The sequence below is a fragment of the Aulonocara stuartgranti genome (assembly GCF_965226115.1).
Source record: "Aulonocara stuartgranti genome assembly, chromosome: 3".
Classification (NCBI taxonomy): domain Eukaryota; kingdom Metazoa; phylum Chordata; class Actinopteri; order Cichliformes; family Cichlidae; genus Aulonocara; species Aulonocara stuartgranti.
In genome coordinates this window covers 75,735,349-75,753,153 of record NC_138941.1, presented here as the reverse complement: position 1 = coordinate 75,753,153, position 17,805 = coordinate 75,735,349, and the positions used below count along the sequence as shown (strand labels likewise).

General features: G+C 41.8%; 1 protein-coding gene across 6 annotated transcripts in view; it reads left to right on the top strand.

The window, feature by feature from the left end:
- LOC309703522 (ribonuclease inhibitor-like) overlaps positions 1–16,649 on the top strand; it is a 44,229-nt gene extending 27,580 nt beyond the window's left edge. For 3 of the 6 annotated variants that reach the window (XM_082528426.1, XM_082528421.1, XM_082528422.1), the window contains 7 exons: positions 1,687–1,863; positions 2,634–2,810; positions 3,713–3,889; positions 4,673–4,849; positions 8,892–9,068; positions 14,840–15,024; positions 16,227–16,649. In XM_082528426.1, coding sequence (XP_082384552.1) covers positions 1,687–1,863; positions 2,634–2,810; positions 3,713–3,889; positions 4,673–4,849; positions 8,892–9,068; positions 14,840–15,024; positions 16,227–16,231 — 1,075 coding nt within the window. In that variant the 3' untranslated portion in view covers positions 16,232–16,649. Of the gene's footprint in view, positions 1–1,686; positions 1,864–2,633; positions 2,811–3,712; positions 3,890–4,672; positions 4,850–8,891; positions 9,069–14,839; positions 15,025–16,212 lie in introns of all 6 variants that reach the window. The other 3 variants (XM_082528423.1, XM_082528424.1, XM_082528425.1) reach the window with 3 other exon arrangements.
- Positions 16,650–17,805: the final 1,156 nt, after the last annotated feature.

Here is a 17,805-nt window from a genome sequence, read left to right as displayed (position 1 = left end):
ACCAATCAGCATTGGAGCATGCACAGCATCGTCTACACTGAGCTTTGTTGTGACTGCTTGCACTCGTATGCAGCACATTCCCAGTACAATAACCAGCTGTGCATGAAGCTAACACCACCAAGAGCAGCTGCTCAGTGGAATTGGAGGAGAAATGTCTCCAGCTTCTCACAGGCAGTATACAGAATGTGGATCTCCACAAAGACTGTGGAGAGCTCGTCCCAGACCCTAAATCCACACTTGTCTGCACAAAACTTCTCACACGTTCCACTCACAAGTGTTTTCTAAGTGAAGATCCCAGGTTCAGGTCCAGCTTGTTTATCAGAAGCTGCAGTAGATTAGTGATCCATCCTCACAAAGCAACAAAGACGCCAGATATGGAAACACAGCATCATACAACACAACGAAGAGATCCAAAGCATTTTCTCTGCGTTTCTGTGGCTGATTCTGCTAGAGCAAAGTTATTTGAAACCTTGTTGTTCTAAACTTAGGGACCAGAAGAGGAAACTGAAACTCCTTACAGAGAGTTCAGTGGAAGCAGCCAAGTGCTATAAGTGTCTGCTGTACAGCGATGCTGGTTCAGCTGTGGCTCAGCACAGTTTCATAGTGTGACTCAATAAAAGCAGCAGGACAAAAAAGTATGATGCTTTCATCAGCATGGCATTAAGAACGTTTCTTGTGACATGAAAGATACTGTAGCTATTTCACTCAGAGGTTTACAGTTTCAGCTTCACACTTCGGCTCTTTTGAGTAGCTTTAATATAGAGCCTCCACCAAAGTCCCACTGTCGGCCTCCTAAGCTGGTAATTTTTTCGGTTTTGGACCTGGATGTTTCTTGTTCAGTTTTTTTGATTTCACAGAATGAAACTTGACATTTTTTTCATGTTTTATGATAAATGTATGACTTTAATGTGAAAAATTCAGTTTTTTCTCTTGTTGTGTTTGTTTCAAGATGCTTCCTGTTGACTTCAGCTGTTTGGAGTTTCCATTTTCTAAACTTATACATTCTGAACCTTCTTCAGCTCTGAACAGATTATGAAACTCTGAATGATTTCAAGCTCACAGTTTGTCTAATAAATACAATTACAATTTTATTTATATAGCACATTTAAAAAACCACAGGTATGCCAAAGTGCTTCACAGAACGAGTTAAGAGCAATAATAAATACAAAACACAAAATACAAATAAAATATACTAACAGGCGGGTGACATAACTAACCAATAATACACCAGGCATAGTAGGCACAACACGAAAGGCTGAAAGTTAAAACATTATAAATATTAATAAAGCGAAAAAGATAACTTACAGTACACTAAAAATGCGGGATCTAGGAGGCGGAGAAAGCAAGGCTAAACAAATAAGTTTTTAATCGAGATTTAAAAGATTGAATTGAATCAAATCCCCGAATAGCTAGAGGGAGGTTATTCCAGAGGTAGGGTGCGACAGTGGCGAATGCGCGGTCACCTCTGGTCTTCAGCCGAGATCTAGGTCGCACCAGGAGCATTTGGCTTGCTGATCTAAGCGCGCTCCCATGGGTATAACAGCTGAGGAGATCTGTAAGATAGCTGGGCGCGGTGTTATTTATGATTTTAAAAGTGAGCAATAAGATTTTAAAATCAATATGAAATTTAATAGGGAGCCAGTGCATAATAATAATAATAAACTTCCATCTTTATTCTTTATACAGATTGGACAGCTGTGGTTTGTCAGAGATGAGCTGTGATTATCTGGCAGCAGCGCTCAAGTCCAACCCCTCCCATCTAAGAGAGCTGGACCTGAGTGACAACGACAAGCTGCAGGATTCAGGAGTGAAGCAGCTGTGTGGTTTTCTGGAGAGACCAGCATGTGGACTTGAAACTCTGAAGTCAGTCACCATGTTTTAGTTGTGCTGAGATGAATATGATGTAAAAATTGTGCTGACACTAAATATAGACATAAGGCTGATATAATACTGATCCACACTGAGGATGTTCGTGGTAAAGTCTGTTGTAGAAGAATGTTCACATTTCAAACAGTGATACTCAACCTATGGTCTGCGCACACATGCAGACATGACAGATCACGTCTTAGTTACCTGGCTCTGCCGAATAGAGTCAACAGTGACATTAAGGTGATAGGTGATGATGATAGCCTTTATTTGTCAGTTGCAGTTGCCCACAACCGAGATGACAGACCTTGCCAACCGTACATGCAATACACAAACATCACATTGGGGAGACATTTTCTCCAAGATGTTATCAATATTGCAGAGCCATAAAGACATGCTACGCTTAACCCTTTAAGACCTACCATAGAACCAAGTCCCCCTAAGCTTATCTTCTTATTTTTATATGCTGCAGTGCCATTTTTGGGAGCATTTCAAGTTGCTATACATGAATACAACTGTTATAGCCCAAATTTTAATGCATTATGTATGTATTAAGTCCATAGTAACGACATTAATTGCAAAAAAGTTCAATAAACTAAAAAAAAAAAATTTGAAAATCAATTTGTTTTTTTTGTTTGTTTTTTTTAAACATATATTGCTAGTTAAATTTAATTTAAGACAAAACTGTAAATACAAAAAGTTGCACAAGTTATTAGAAAACGCACACACTTTGGGTAATAAACTTACATTTTTCATTCTTTATACAGATTGAGGAGCTGTGGTTTGTCAGAGATCAGCTGTGATTATCTGGCAGCAGCACTAAAGTCCAACCCCTCCCATCTGAGAGAGCTGGACCTGTGTGACAACGACAAGCTGCAGGATTCAGGAGTGAAGCAACTGTGTGGTTTTCTGGAGAGTCCCGGATGTGGACTTGAAACTCTGAGGTCAGTCACCATGTTTTAGTTGTGCTGAGATGAATATAATGTGAAAGTTGTGCTGACAATAGACTGCAACCAAGTTCATAACAACTGAAGCGTGGCTCCATTCCTATACATGTTCCATATCTTATAGTGAGATTTTCCAGAAGAGCAAACATCGAACATGCCTCCAAACATGTAATGAGTCAGAAATCATTTCTACAGAGAACAGTGTGAGTTCTCAGCAGGTCCTTCAATAAGAAGGACAAACAGTGCAGCAGGAATGACTAAACCCACTAACAGTCTGATATCCCCTGTTCCTGTTGGTCTACAGCATCATTATTAATACTGCTCCACCACCATGACTGCAGCTGACCAATGAGCTTCTGTGATTTCAAGTGATGCTCTGTGACTCAGACTGGAGAAATGCTAAACGATTTCTACAAAGTGTGCGTGCTCAGTATGAGATGAGTTTGGTAGCTCTGTGTGTGCACAGATGAACTCCACAGGACATCTCCTGAATGAAGAAACTGTGCTAGTTTGTCCAACAGCAGGAAATATTCAGAGAATATCTGTGAAGCAGAAGCTAAACATAATAATAGGAATACTTCAGCTTTTGGTGTAGCTTTAGTGTAGAGCCTTCACCACAGTCCCACTGACGGCCTCCTGAATTGGTAATATTTTTGGACTCTGATATTTCTTTTTCCATTTCACACAGTGGAAATGTACAACTTTAGTGTGAAATTTTTTTCTCTTTTGTTGTGTTTGTTTGAAGCCTCTTCCTGTTCACCTCTGCTATTTGGAGTTTCCATTTTCTAAACTTCTATATTGTAAACCTTCTTCAGCTCTGAACAGATTATGGAAATGAAATGAATCATTTCAAGCACACACTTTGTCTAATAAACCTCCATCTTTCATTCTTTATACAGATTGAGGACCTGTGGTTTGTCAGAGAAGAGCCTTCAATATCTGGCAGCAGCGCTGAAGTCCAACCCCTCCCATCTGAGAGAGCTGGACCTGAGTGACAACAACAAGGTGCAGGATTCAGGAGTGAAGCAGCTGTGTGGTTTTCTGGAGAGACCAGCATGTGGACTTGAAACTCTGAAGTCAGTAACCATGTTTTAGTTGTGCTGAGATGAATATGATGTGAAAGTTGTGCTGACACTAAACTGCAGACATCAGGCTGATATAATACTGATCCACTCTAAGGATGTTCATGGTGAAGTTTGTTTTCTTCTCTGGTTTAGTCTATTGACTGTAGCAGAACAATCTTCACATTTCAAACAGTGATATTCAACGTATGGCCCGCGGCCCTCCACAGGGTGCCAACCGGCCTGCTGACCTTTCCTAATTCAGAGAGAGGGACCCTCATAAACTGTGTAACGTTCTTCTTCAAAGTTCTAAGTGTCAGACACAACAATGAATACTCAACAGCTGACTCTCTTTAGCAGGTCACGGCACTCAGCAATCTGTGAAACAGTGTCCAACAGTGCGGAAACATTTCAGAGAATATCTGTGAAGCAGAAGATAAACATAATAAGAAAAGCAAACTAATGATAAAACTCCTGCTCTGAGCCAACATTTAAACATCACTATCAGACAGTGAAGGCTTCGGAAGACTGCTCACCTCTCAGACTTGATTTCACAGGATAAAACTTGACAATTTTTCATGTTTTTATGATCATTGTATGACCTTAATGTGAAAAATTCAGAGTTGTTCCTTTTCTTGTGTTTGAAGCTGCTTCCTGTTGGCTTCAGCTGTTTGGAGTTTCCATTTTCCTGACTTCTACATTCTGAACCTTCTTTGGCTCTCAACAGATTATGAAACACTGAATGATTTCAAGCACACACTTTGTCTAATAAACCTCCATCTTTCATTCTTTATACAGATTGAGGACCTGTGGTTTATCAGAGATGAGCTGTGATTATCTGGCAGCAGCGCTCAAGTCCAACCCCTCCCATCTAAGAGAGCTCGACCTGAGTGACAACGACAAGCTGCAGGATTCAGGAGTGAATCATCTGTGTGGTTTTCTGGAGAGTCCAGGATGTGGACTTGAAACTCTGAGGTCAGTCAGCATGTTTTAGTTGTGCTGAGATGAATATGATGTGAAAGTTGTGCTGGCAGTAAATTACAGACATAAGGCTGATATTATACTGGCAAAAGTATATACTGGAGGATGTTCATGGTAAAGGCTGTTTTCTTCTTCTCTGGTTTAGTCCATTGACTGTAGCAGAACAATGTTCATACAGGGAGTGCAGAATTATTAGGCAAATGAGTATTTTGTCCACATCATCCTCTTCATGCATGTTGTCTTACTCCAAGCTGTATTGGCTCGAAAGCCTACTACCAATTAAGCATATTAGGTGATGTGCATCTCTGTAATGAGAAGGGGTGTGGTCTAATGACATCAACACCCTATATCAGGTGTGCATAATTATTAGGCAACGTCCTTTCCTTTGGCAAAATGGGTCAAAAGAAGGACTTGACAGGCTCAGAAAAGTCAAAAATAGTGAGATATCTTGCAGAGGGATGCAGCCGTCTCAAAATTGCAAAGCTTCTGAAGCGTGATCATCGAACAATCAAGCGTTTCATTCAAAATAGTCAACAGGGTCGCAAGAAGCGTGTGGAAAAACCAAGGCGCAAAATAACTGCCGATGAACTGAGAAAAGTCAAGCGTGCAGCTGCCAAGATGCCACTTGCCACCAGTTTGGCCATATTTCAGAACTGCAACATCACTGGAGTGCCCAAGAGCACAAGGTGTGCAATACTCAGAGACATGGCCAAGGTAAGAAAGGCTGAAAGACGACCACCACTGAACAAGACACACAAGCTGAAACGTCAAGACTGGGCCAAGAAATATCTCAAGACTGGTTTTTCTAAGGTTTTATGGACTGATGAAATGAGAGTGAGTCTTGATGGGCCAGGTGGATGGGCCCGTGGCTGGATTGGTAAAGGGCAGAGAGCTCCAGTCCGACTCAGACGCCAGCAAGGTGGAGGTGGAGTACTGGTTTGGGCTGGTATCATCAAAGATGAGCTTGTGGGGGCTTTTCGGGTTGAGGATGGAGTCAAGCTCAACTCCCAGTCCTACTGCCAGTTTCTGGAAGACACCTTCTTCAAGCAGTGGTACAGGAAGAAGTCTGCATCCTTCAAGAAAAACATGATTTTCATGCAGGACAATGCTCCATCACACGCGTCCAAGTACTCCACAGCGTGGCTGGCAAGAAAGGGTATAAAAGAAGAAAAACTAATGACATGGCCTCCTTGTTCACCTGATCTGAACCCCATTGAGAACCTGTGGTCCATCATCAAATGTGAGATTTACAGTGGGGCAAAGAAGTATTTAGTCAGCCACCGATTGTGCAAGTTCCCCCACTTAAAATGATGACAGAGGTCAGTAATTTGCACCAGAGGTACACTTCAACTGTGAGAGACAGAATGTGAAAAAAAAATCCATGAATTCACATGGTAGGATTTGTAAAGAATTTATTCGTAAATTAGGGTGGAAAATAAGTATTTGGTCACCTCAAACATGGAAAATCTCTGGCTCTCACAGACCTGTAATGTCTTCTGTAAGACGCTTTTCTGTCCTCCACTCGTACCTGTATGAATGGCACCTGTTTGAACTCATCATCTGTATAAAAGACACCTGTCCACAGCCTCAAACAGTCAGACTCCAAACTCCGCCATGGCCAAGACCAAAGAGCTTTCGAAGGACACCAGGAAAAGTATTGTAGACCTGCACCAGACTGGGAAGAGTGAATCTACATTAGGCAAGCAGCTTGGTGTGAAAAAATCAACTGTGGGAGCAATCATCAGAAAATGGAAGACATAAAAGACCACTGATAATCTCCCACCATCTGGGGCTCCACGCAAGATCTCATCCCGTGGGGTCAAAATGATCATGAGAACGGTGAGCAAAGATCCCAGAACCACACGGGGGGGACCTGGTGAATGACCTGCAGAGAGCTGGGACCAAAGTAACAAAGGTCACCATCAGTAACACACTACAACGGCAGGGAATCAAATCCCGCAGTGCCAGACGTGTTCCGCTGCTGAAGCCAGTGCATGTCCAGGCCCGTCTGAAGTTTGCCAGAGAGCACATGGATGATACAGCAGAGGATTGGGAGAATGTCATGTGGTCAGATGAAACCAAAGCAGAACTTTTTGGCATAAACTCAACTCGTCGTGTTTGGAGGACGAAGAATACTGAGTTGCATCCCAAGAACACCATACCTACTGTGAAGCATGGGGGTGGAAACATCATGCTATGGGGCTGTTTTTCTGCCAAGGGGACAGGACGACTGATCCGTGTTAAGGACAGAATGAATGGGGCCATGTATCGTGAGATTTTGAGCCAAAACCTCCTTCCATCAGTGAGGACTTTGAAGATGAAACGAGGCTGGGTCTTCCAACATGACAATGATCCAAAACACACCGCCCGGGCAACAAAGGAGTGGCTCCGTAAGAAGCATTTGAAAGTCCTGGAGTGGCCTAGCCAGTCTCCAGACCTCAACCCCATAGAAAATCTGTGGCGGGAGTTGGAAGTCCGTGTTGCTCGGCGACAGCCCCAAAACATCACTGCTCTCGAGAAGATCTGCATGGAGGAATGGGCCAAAATACCAGCTACTGTGTGTGCAAACCTGGTAAAGACCTATAGTAAACGTTTGACCTCTGTTATTGCCAACAAAGGTTATGTTACAAAGTATTGAGTTGTATTTTTGTTATTGACCAAATACTTATTTTCCACCCTGATTTACGAATAAATTCTTTACAAATCCTACCATGTGAATTCGTGGATTTTCTTTTTCACATTCTGTCTCTCACAGTTGAAGTGTACCTCTGGTGCAAATTACTGACCTCTGTCATCATTTTAGGTGGGGGAACTTGCACAATCGGTGGCTGACTAAATACTTTTTTGCCCCACTGTACAAGGAGGGAGAACAGTGTCTGGGACAGTGTCTGGGAGGCTGTGGTTGCTGCTGCACGCAATGTTGATGGTGAACAGATCAAAACCCTGACAGAATCCATGGATGGCAGGCGTTTGAGTGTCCTTGCAAAGAAAGGTGGCTATATTGGTCGCTGATTTGTTTTTGTTTTGTTTTTGAATGTCAGAAATGTATATTTGTGAATGTGGAGATGTTATATTGGTTTCACTGGTAAAAATAAATAATTGAAATGGGTATATATTTGTTTTTTGTTAAGTTGCCTAATCATTATGCACAGTAATAGTCACCTGCACACACAGATATCCCCCTAAAATAGCTAAAACTAAAAACAAACTAAAAACTACTTCCAAAAACATTCAGCTTTGATATTAATGAGTTTTTTGGGTTCATTGAGAACATGGTTGTTGTTCAATAATAAAATTCCTCAAAAATACAACTTGCCTAATAATTCTACACTCACTGTATTTCAAATAATGATATTCAATGAATGGCCCGTGCCTCATTCACGGCCTGCTTACCTTTCCTAATTCAAAGAGAGGAGAGCCTGACTAACTGTGTAGTTTTCTTGTTCACAGGTCTAAGTATCAGAAACAACGATGAATAATCCACAGCTGACTCACTTTAGCAGGTCAAGTGAGCTCAGGCACCTCCGCCTGCACAGTCACAGTGTAACAGGTGTAGAGTAATAAATAAAGACTTTAACAGCAGGCAGGATTTCATAAGCTTATGTACAAACATGTAGGATGATGGTGGCAGGTATGGAAACGGGTCCATAAAGATTGAAGCGTGTCTTTATTCTTTTGCATATTCCATATCTTATAGTGAGATTTTCCAGAAGAGCAAACATTGAACATGCCTCCAAACATGTAATGAGTCAGACTGAAATCATTTCTACAGAGAACAGTGTGAGTTCTCAGCAGGTCACGTCAATAAGAAGGACAAACAGTGCAGCAGGAATGACTAAACCCACTTAACAGTCTGATATCCCCTGTTCCTGTTGGTCTACAGCATAATACTGCTCCGCCACTATCACTGCAGCTGACCAATCACTTTCTGTGATTTCAAGTGATGCTCTGTCACTCAGACTGGAGAAGCAGAAGCTAAACAGAAGAAGAGCACACACTTTATCTAATAAACCTCCATCTTTCATTCTTTATACAGGTTGTGGAGCTGTGGTTTGTCAGACACGAGCTGTGCTTATCTGGCAGCAGCGCTCAAGTCCAACCCCACACATCTAAGAGAGCTGGACCTGAGTGAGAACAACAAGATGGAGGATTCAGGAGTGAAGCAGCTGTGTGGTTTTCTAGAGAGTCCAGGATGTGGACTTGAAACTCTGGGGTCAGTCACCATGTTTTATTTGTGCTGAGATGAACATTTAATTAAAATTTTATTTATATAGCGCCAAATCACAACAGCAGTCGCCTCAAGGCACTTTATATTGTACAGCATATCCTATTATAATAGATACAGAGAAAAACCCAACAATCATATGACCCCCTATGAGCAAGTACTTTGGTGACAGTGGGAAGGAAAAACTCTGGCAGAACCAGGCTCAGGGAGGGGCGGCCACCTGCTGCAACCGATTGGGTGAGAGAAGGAAGACAGGATAAAGATAAAGACATATTGTGGAAGAGAGACAGAAATGAATAACAGATATGATTCAATGCAGAGAGGTCTATTAACACATCATCAGCGCATCATAGGAATCCACCGGCAGCCTATGTCTATTGCAACATAACTAGGGGAGGATTCAGGGTCACCAGGTCCAGCCCTAACTATATGATTTAACAAAAAGGAAAGTTTTAATCCTAATCTTAAAAGTATAAATAGTTTCTGTCTCCTGAATCCAAACTGGAAGCTGGTTCCACAGAAGAGGGGCCTGAAAACTGAAGGCTCTCCCTCCCATTCTACTTTTAAATACTCTAGGAACAAGAAGTAGGCCTGCAGAGCGAGAGCGAAGTGCTCTAATAGGGTGATATGGTACTACAAGGTCATTAAGATAAGATGGGGCCTGATTATTTAAGACATTGTATGTGAGGAGCAGGATTTTAAATTCGTTGAAGGACATATTCTGGTCAAAAATGACTCCAAGGTTCCTCACAGTGTTACTGGAGGCCAAGGTAATGCCATCCAGAGTAAGAATCTGGTTAGATACCATATTTCTAAGATTTTCAGGGCCGAGTACAATAACCTCAGTTTTATCTGAACTAAGAAGCAGAAATTTAGCGGCCATCCAGGTCTTTATGTCTTTAAGACATTCATGCAATTTAACTAATTGGTGTGTGTCATCTGGCTTCATGGACAGATAGAGCTAGGTGTCATCTGCATAGCAGTGAAAATGTATGCTATGTCTTCTGATGATACTGCCTAAGGGAAACATGTATAATGTAAACAGAATTGGTCCTAGCACTGAACCCTGTGGAACTCCATAATTAACCTCAGTGTGTGAAGAGGACTCTCCATTTACATGAACAAATTGGAGTCTATTACATAGATATAATACAAACCACTGCAACGTAGTACCTGTAATACCTACAGCATGTTCTAATTGCTCTAATAGGATATTATGGTCAACAGTATCGAATGCTGCACTAAGGTCTAGCAGGACAAGCACAGAGATGAGTCCACTGTCAGAGGCCATAAGAAGATCATTTGTAACCTTCACCAAAGCTGTTTCTGTGCTGTGCTGAGCTCTGAAACCTGACTGAAACTCTTCAAATAAACCATTCCTCTGCAGATGATCTGTTAGCTGTTTGACAACTACTCTTTCAAGGATGTTTGATATAAAGGAAGGTTGGAGATTGGCCTATAATTAGCTGGGTCTAGATATGGCTTTTTGAGTAAAGGTTTAACTACAGCCAGCTTGAAGGCCTGTGGTACATAGCCGATTATTAGAGATAGGTTGATCATATTTAAGATTGAAGCATTAATTAATGGCAGGACTTCTTTGAGCAGTTTTGTAGGAATGGGGCCTAAAAGACACGTTGATGGTTTGGAAGAAGTAATTATTGAAGTTAACTCAGAAAGATTGATTGGAGAAAAAGAGTCTAAATTAATACCAATGGTACTAAAAGTAGCTGTAGATAATATTACATCTGTGGGATGATTATTGGTAATTTTTTCTCTAATGATAAAAATTTTATTTGTGAAGAAGTTCACGAAATCATTACTAGTTAACGTTAAAGGGATGGTTGGCTCAACAGAGCTCTGACTTTTTGTCAGCCTGGCTACAGTGCTGAAGAGAAACCTGGGGTTGTTCTTATTTTCTTCAATCAGTGATGAATAGTAAGATGTTCTGGCTTTGCGGAGGGCTTTCTTATAAAGCAGCAAACTATTTCTCCAGGCTAAATGATGATCCTCTAAATTTGTGACACGCCATTTCCTCTCCAGCTTACGAGTCATCTGCTTTAGGGTACGTGTTTGAGAATTATACCACGGAGTCAGGTACTTCTGATTTGAGGCCTTAGTTTTCACAGGAGCTACAGTATCCAGAGTCGTACGTAGTGAGGAGGTAAAGTTATTAACAAGATAATCGACCTCTGTTGGAGTAGCGTTCAGATAGCTGCTCTGCTCTATGTTGGTACAGGGCATTGAAGGTGATAACAGTGGGTGGATTATATTCATAAACTTAGTTACAGCACTTTCAGAAAGACATCTACTGTGATAAAGTCTACTCTCCACTGCTGTGTAATCGATTATTGTAAATGTAAATGTTATCAGGAAATGATCAGACAGGAGAGGGTTTTCAGGAAATACTGTTAAATGTTCAGTTTCTATGCCATATGTTAAAACAAGATCTAGACTGTGGTTAAAGATTAAAGTTTTGAGAGAAGCCAATTGAGTCTAATAACAGATTAAATGCCATGTTGAGGCTGTCATTTTTAGCATCTATATGAATGTTAAAATCACCCACAATAAATATTTTATCTGAGCTGAGCACTAAATCAGATATAAAGTCTGAGAAATCAGATAGAAACTCTGTGTAAGGCCCAGGTGGACGATAGATGATAAGTAAGACTGGTTTCTGAGTTTTACAGCTGGGGTGGACAAGGCTAAGCATCAGGCTTTCAAATGAATTAAAAGTCTGTCTTGGTCTTTCGTTGATTAATAGGCTGGTGTAGGGCTGTCCGACATAACGATATATATCGGATGACGATATAAAAACATCTATAGTTTCCTTTTATGCCATCGTTTATTTTTCGTGGTGTTGCAAAATAAACTGTTTACGGCAATATTTTTTCATCGTTTTGATGGTCACTGTAGTGGCTATATTAATTTCTTAAAGTTCTCTCCTTCTCTTATATTTAATACAATCACACTATGGACGGACAAGCGACTGTTTTTATACATTGTCGTTAGCAACAACGACGGTAAAAACATCGCGTGTCTGCTTGTTTATTTTCCACATAAACCTTTCACAGTAAAGCTCAAGATCCTGTTGAGACTTTTCAAAATAAACTGAATCACGTGAAAGAGTATGCAGTCTTTACGGATGAGAAGCTAAAAAGAGCCTCCAGGTGCTAAAAAATAAACCTTAGATTCAAACGTTAGAACAGTCTTTTCCCCGCAGCACGCCGTGTAATAAATAATCACAAAGAAAACAGCGGCCGTAACACTTATGTCTAAAAATGTATAATTTCATGCATTGGTTTAAACACTCGAGTCCAGGTACACAACGCCCAGCTGGAAACATTTCACGCAAGTCGAGCTGCCCGGATTCACAGAATTTACAAAAAATTTTAAATTTTTGTGATTTATATCGTTATTGGGACGATAGATGTCTTACATTGGGATATGAGATTTTGGTCATATCGCACAGCCCTAGGCTGGTGTGAAAAATTGCTGCCACACCGCCCCCTCAGCCTGTGCTTCGAGATTTCTGGTAGTTAGAATGACTCGGGGGTGTTGATTCATTTAAACTAACATAATCATCCTGCGTCAACCAGGTTTCTGTAAGGCAGAGTAAATTGATTTGTTGATCAATTATTAAGTCATGTACTAACAGAGACTTGGAGGAGAGAGACCTAATGTTTAACACAATCCAGCCCTCAGTGCTAAGGGGAAGCTGCAGGGAGTGGGTGTGGACCATCCACATGGATTGTAGACTACCTCACCACTAGACCCCAGTATATGAGGCTGGGGGACTGGGTGTCTGAGGTGGTAGTCTGTAGCACGGGGGCCCCACAAGGAACAGTACTTGCCCCTTTCCTCTTCACCCTGTACACCGCGGACTTCAGATATTACACAGACACTTGCCATCTCCAGAAGTTCTCAGGCCATTGTGAGTCGGTTGTCGGAGGGAAACAAACTGGAATACAGGGGGGTCATCAATGCCTTTGTCAGCTGGTGTGAACCATCTTGGCGTCAATGCTAGCAACATGAAGGAACTGGTGGTTGACTTTACACCAGTGAACATCCAGGGTTTGGACATTGAAACTGTCAGGTCCGACGGTGCCCCGACCGGCGACCTGTGTGTGTATGTGTGTTTGTTCTCCCGCTCTGTTTTTGTCTCCGTTGTAGTTGTTACGCGGTTGCGTAGCAACGGGAGATGTCCGACCCGAAAGTGCCGCCACTCTGAGCGGTTCCACCTGCAACTGATTCCTCGCCAGCTGCTGCCAATCATCCACCATTGTAACAGAGCTATTTAATGGTGTGGCTGAGTGACAGACAGCGCTGGAGTATTCCACCAAGCCTGGCTACGAGTGAGACGGAGATACGAGAGGAGAGACGTCACTGTTCACGAAAGTCGTGTGGACACACGAGGGGAGCACGGAAGGGATTTTGCACTGTGGATTACTTTGGATTGGCTTCACTGTAAATAAAGACACTGTTCAACCTTAACGAGCGGACCGCGTCTGGGTTCTCTTACTCACCACCCCCTAACAGAAACGGTGGAGGAGTACAAATACCTGGGTGTTTACCTCAGTAACAAACTGGATTGGTCCATGAATGCAAATACACTTTATAAAAAGGGTCTAAGTTGTCTTCATCTGCTACGGTGGCTGAGATCCTTTGGGTGAACAGGACTCTTCTAAAGACGTTTAATGACACTGGCGGCATCTGCTGCCTTTTATGGTGCTGGAGTGGTAGAATGGCAGAGAGGGACAGGGGGAAATTAATAAAATGGTCAAGAGGGCCAGCTCTGTCCTGGAATTTCCTCTGAAGTTCATTGAGCAGGTTGGGTAGGAGAGGATGTTGTCCAAGTGGCTCAGGGGGTTGGGAAGCGCATCTGTATGTATGAATGTGAGAGTGAATGAATAGTGGCATTGTAAAGCGCTTTGGGTGCATTGAAAAGCGCTATATAAATCCAATCCATTATTATTATAAGCTAACATTCATCATGGACAATGCCTCTCCATCCCCTGCATGACACTGTAATGAGCACTGAGCAGCTTGTTCAGTGGTCGTCGTTTACACCCACAGACGACCGCTGAACGGTCGTCTTTTACACTACCACAGGTCATTCTTACCAGCAGCTGTCAGACTCTATAACACAGTTTAACATGGTTATCTTACTAATCACCTGTTTAATTGACATATCTTGTGTTTTTTAATTGCTTCTTATTTGCAGCTTGTGTGTACACTGTATATTTCATTAGGATCATTCACAACCCACCCCCACACACTTATGTACATATCTCTGTACACTTTTTTATCTGTTCGAATTTAGGTTTATTTATGTAGGACTACTTTGTGTCTTTTTTTATATTCCTCTTGCTATAAGAGCCATGTAACACCCAAATTTCTCATTCATGGGATTAAAAAGGTTTATTCTGTTCTATGGTATTCTATTCTATCTATTCTATGTAGAAGCTCCCCTAATGGAGTCACAACACATGTCCAATACTTTGTCTGTATGGAACAAATAATTCAAGGAACAGAGATTTAAATCACCAAAATCAAACTGGCTGCATCGGGGCATATAGTCTGAAAAATCTGCACAGTTTCCTGTTTGAAGCTGCTTCCTGTTGGCTTAAGCAGTTTGGAGTTTCCATTTTCTAAACTTCTACATTCTGAACCTTCTTCAGCTCTGAACAGATGATGAAACACTGAATGATTTCAAGAACACACTTTGTCTAATAAACTTACATCTTTCATTCTTTATACAGATTGTTGAGCTGTGGTTTGTCAAAGATCAGCTGTGATTATCTGGCAGCAGCACTGAAGTCCAACCCCTCCCATCTGAGAATGATAGACCTGGCTGAAAATAATATGCAGTATCCAGATGTTAAGCAGCTGTGTGATCTTGAGGAGAGTCCAGACTACAGACTGGAGACTCTGAGGTCAGTACAGTGTTGGAGTGAGTGGGTGGTGCTGTCAGCAGTGTTATACTAAACACAATCAATACGAAACAAAGATCAAGTGTTTCCTGTAAAGCTGCAGCTTCTCAGTGAAGCTGTTAGAAGAGAATGGTAACAGGCTTCAGAATTGGACACAAACACTTCCTGTTTCTACCTTTTTGCGAGCTGTATGGTTACCATAGTAACGGCTCACATGCTCTCATCAAACACGGTCAGCAGCCAATCAGCTCTCTCAACAAAGTAGCGTGCAGACCAATGACTGCAATTATTTCCAAGTTTCAAGCAGTCTCCATCAAAAGGACAAAGGTCACTCATTTGAGGATGACAATGTTCACATTTTGGACAGAGAAGACAGATGGTTTTAAAGAGGAGTGAAAGAAACCATCTATGTCCGCTGTGAACGATCTTTGAACGGATGAGGTGGCTTACGACACCAACTGTAATCTGGTTTTGAGATCCCTTCCCAGACTCCTTAACACCCACTCACATCCTGGGCCTTTTGACTTCAATATATCACTTGATGGGGTGGGGCTAGGTTGCACAATTAGTTCACCCAAAACCCACACCTGTTTTCACACCTTGTCTCGTGTGATTAGGAAGAGGATCAATATGGAGTCCGTGTCCCCTTTGGGGATACTCCCACAGGGCTTAAATCTGGGACTGTCCACCATTTGACCCTTGAACTGAAAAAGCTTCTCGGATGAGAGGTGAAACATCTTCAAGCAACTTAAAGAAGTCCAGACGCTTTTCTTTGCAAGCTCTTTAGACTATGATGACCTGGATGACTGAGAACCTTCACAGACAGCACAGTCTGTAGGTGAGGAAGAATTTAGTGAGACCAGATGTTTGGATGGAATTCCTCCAGTTAACAGCTGGAACCATTCCATCTGGATTGTTGGGCTTGTTGTTGGGGTTCCTAAAGAGCTCAAAGTGGACAGACCAAGGTTATTCTAATTAATGAAAGTCCAAAATAAACTAGGAGTGAAAAACATTTTTATCAACTTCAATAAAAATCCAAAGTACAGATTAGAAAAAGTGAAACAACGAGTACTAGTACAGTCTCAGCACTGAAGGCCCTGCTCCTCTTTATACTGGATGTGCTGCATCACTGACTGACAGCTGATGAAGAGTCTCTGGAAACACTCGTTTATCTCCTCTGCTCTTCCTTCTTCTCTCTGCAGGTGGAGGTGATGAGGGTAAACAGGACAATGTGCGTGCTGAGAGAGGAGGAGCTGTGTCCTGATGATCCAGAGAGGTTGAAGCAGCAGCAGCTTGTGTGTAGAGACGCTCTGACTGGGCCATGTTACTTTGAGATGGAGTGGAGAGGAGAGCTTCATCCAGCAGTGACTGACAGATGCATGAAAAGATGACTGTCAGTGCTGCAGAGTGAACTGCTCTGAGAACAGCTCCACTGTCAGACACAATGTAGAGTCCAGCATCACCCCTGTGTGTCCCTCTGGATCTGACAGAGGATCATCAGTGTATCTGGACTGCTCTGCTGCTGCTCTGTCATTCTATAGTCTCTTCACAGTCTCTGTCTGACACTGGCTTCAAACCCTCCTGGATCAAATTCACCTGGAAAGGCTTTCCATTATGAATAATAAACATAATGTTTTTAATAAGATAAATATCATGTTTTCATGTATGTGTGCAGTTTGAGCCTCAGTGGATGAATTCGTGCTTAATCATCATAATTTATTTATACAGCACTTTAAAAACAAAACTGGCAGACCAAAGTGCTGTACAATACAAATATGGATATAGTAATAAGATAGCAGAAACCAGACAAAGCAATCAAATTAATAAAAAAAACGTTAGTTATCCACAGAGTTAAAAGCCAGGGAATAAAAATAGGTCTTTAATAAAGACTAAAAAACTGGCACTGATGTAGCCTGTCTAACATGGAGAGGAAGGTTATTCCAAAGCATCGGCGCTGCAACAGAGAGTCTCCTGTAAGTTTCAGCCGTGACTTTGGAACCGAAAGCAGCAACAGCTCGGCTGACCGAAGGGAACGAGTGGGGACATGGGGCTTTAAACAAGTCAGACAAATAAACAGGTGCCAGACCATTTAGAGATTTAAAAACCAATAAAAGGACTTTAAAGCGGATTCTAAATTCAATTGGAAGCCAGTGTAGAGAGGCCAAAATCGGAGTGATGTGATCAAATTTCCTTCTCCCAGTTAAAAATCGTGCCATAGCATTTTGCACTAGTTGCAAGCGTGACAAAGTGCCCTGCCCAACCCCTATTAAAGAGAATTGCAATAATCGAAATGTGATTTGGGCCAAATAAAATGGCTTCTGTCTTCCGATCATTAAAATTTAAAAAGTGTTTTGCCATCCATGCTTTAACATCAGTAAGGCAGTCAAGTAGAGGTTGACCTGGGAGACTATCAGAATGACGTTTGGATACCTCCCCATGTCAATCACTGCTTGACTGTCTTAGCGATATTAAATTATGGATGGCAAATTTTTTTTTTGAATTTTAATGATCGCAAAACGAAAGCAATTTTATATGGCCCGCATCGCTCTACTGATTCTCCAGATGTTGATTTTGGTGATTTGACCTCTCATCTGAAAAGTTCAATCACTAATCTTGGTGTTAAACTTGATTCCGCGCTTACTTTTGAAGGTCATGTAAATGGAGTGATAAAATTAGCTTTTTATCACCTCAGACGCCTGTCGAAGGTTAAGCCTTTCCTTTCCAAACCCAATTTGGAAACTCTTATTCATGCTTTTATCACCTCACGTCTGGACTATTGTAATTCCCTTTTAATA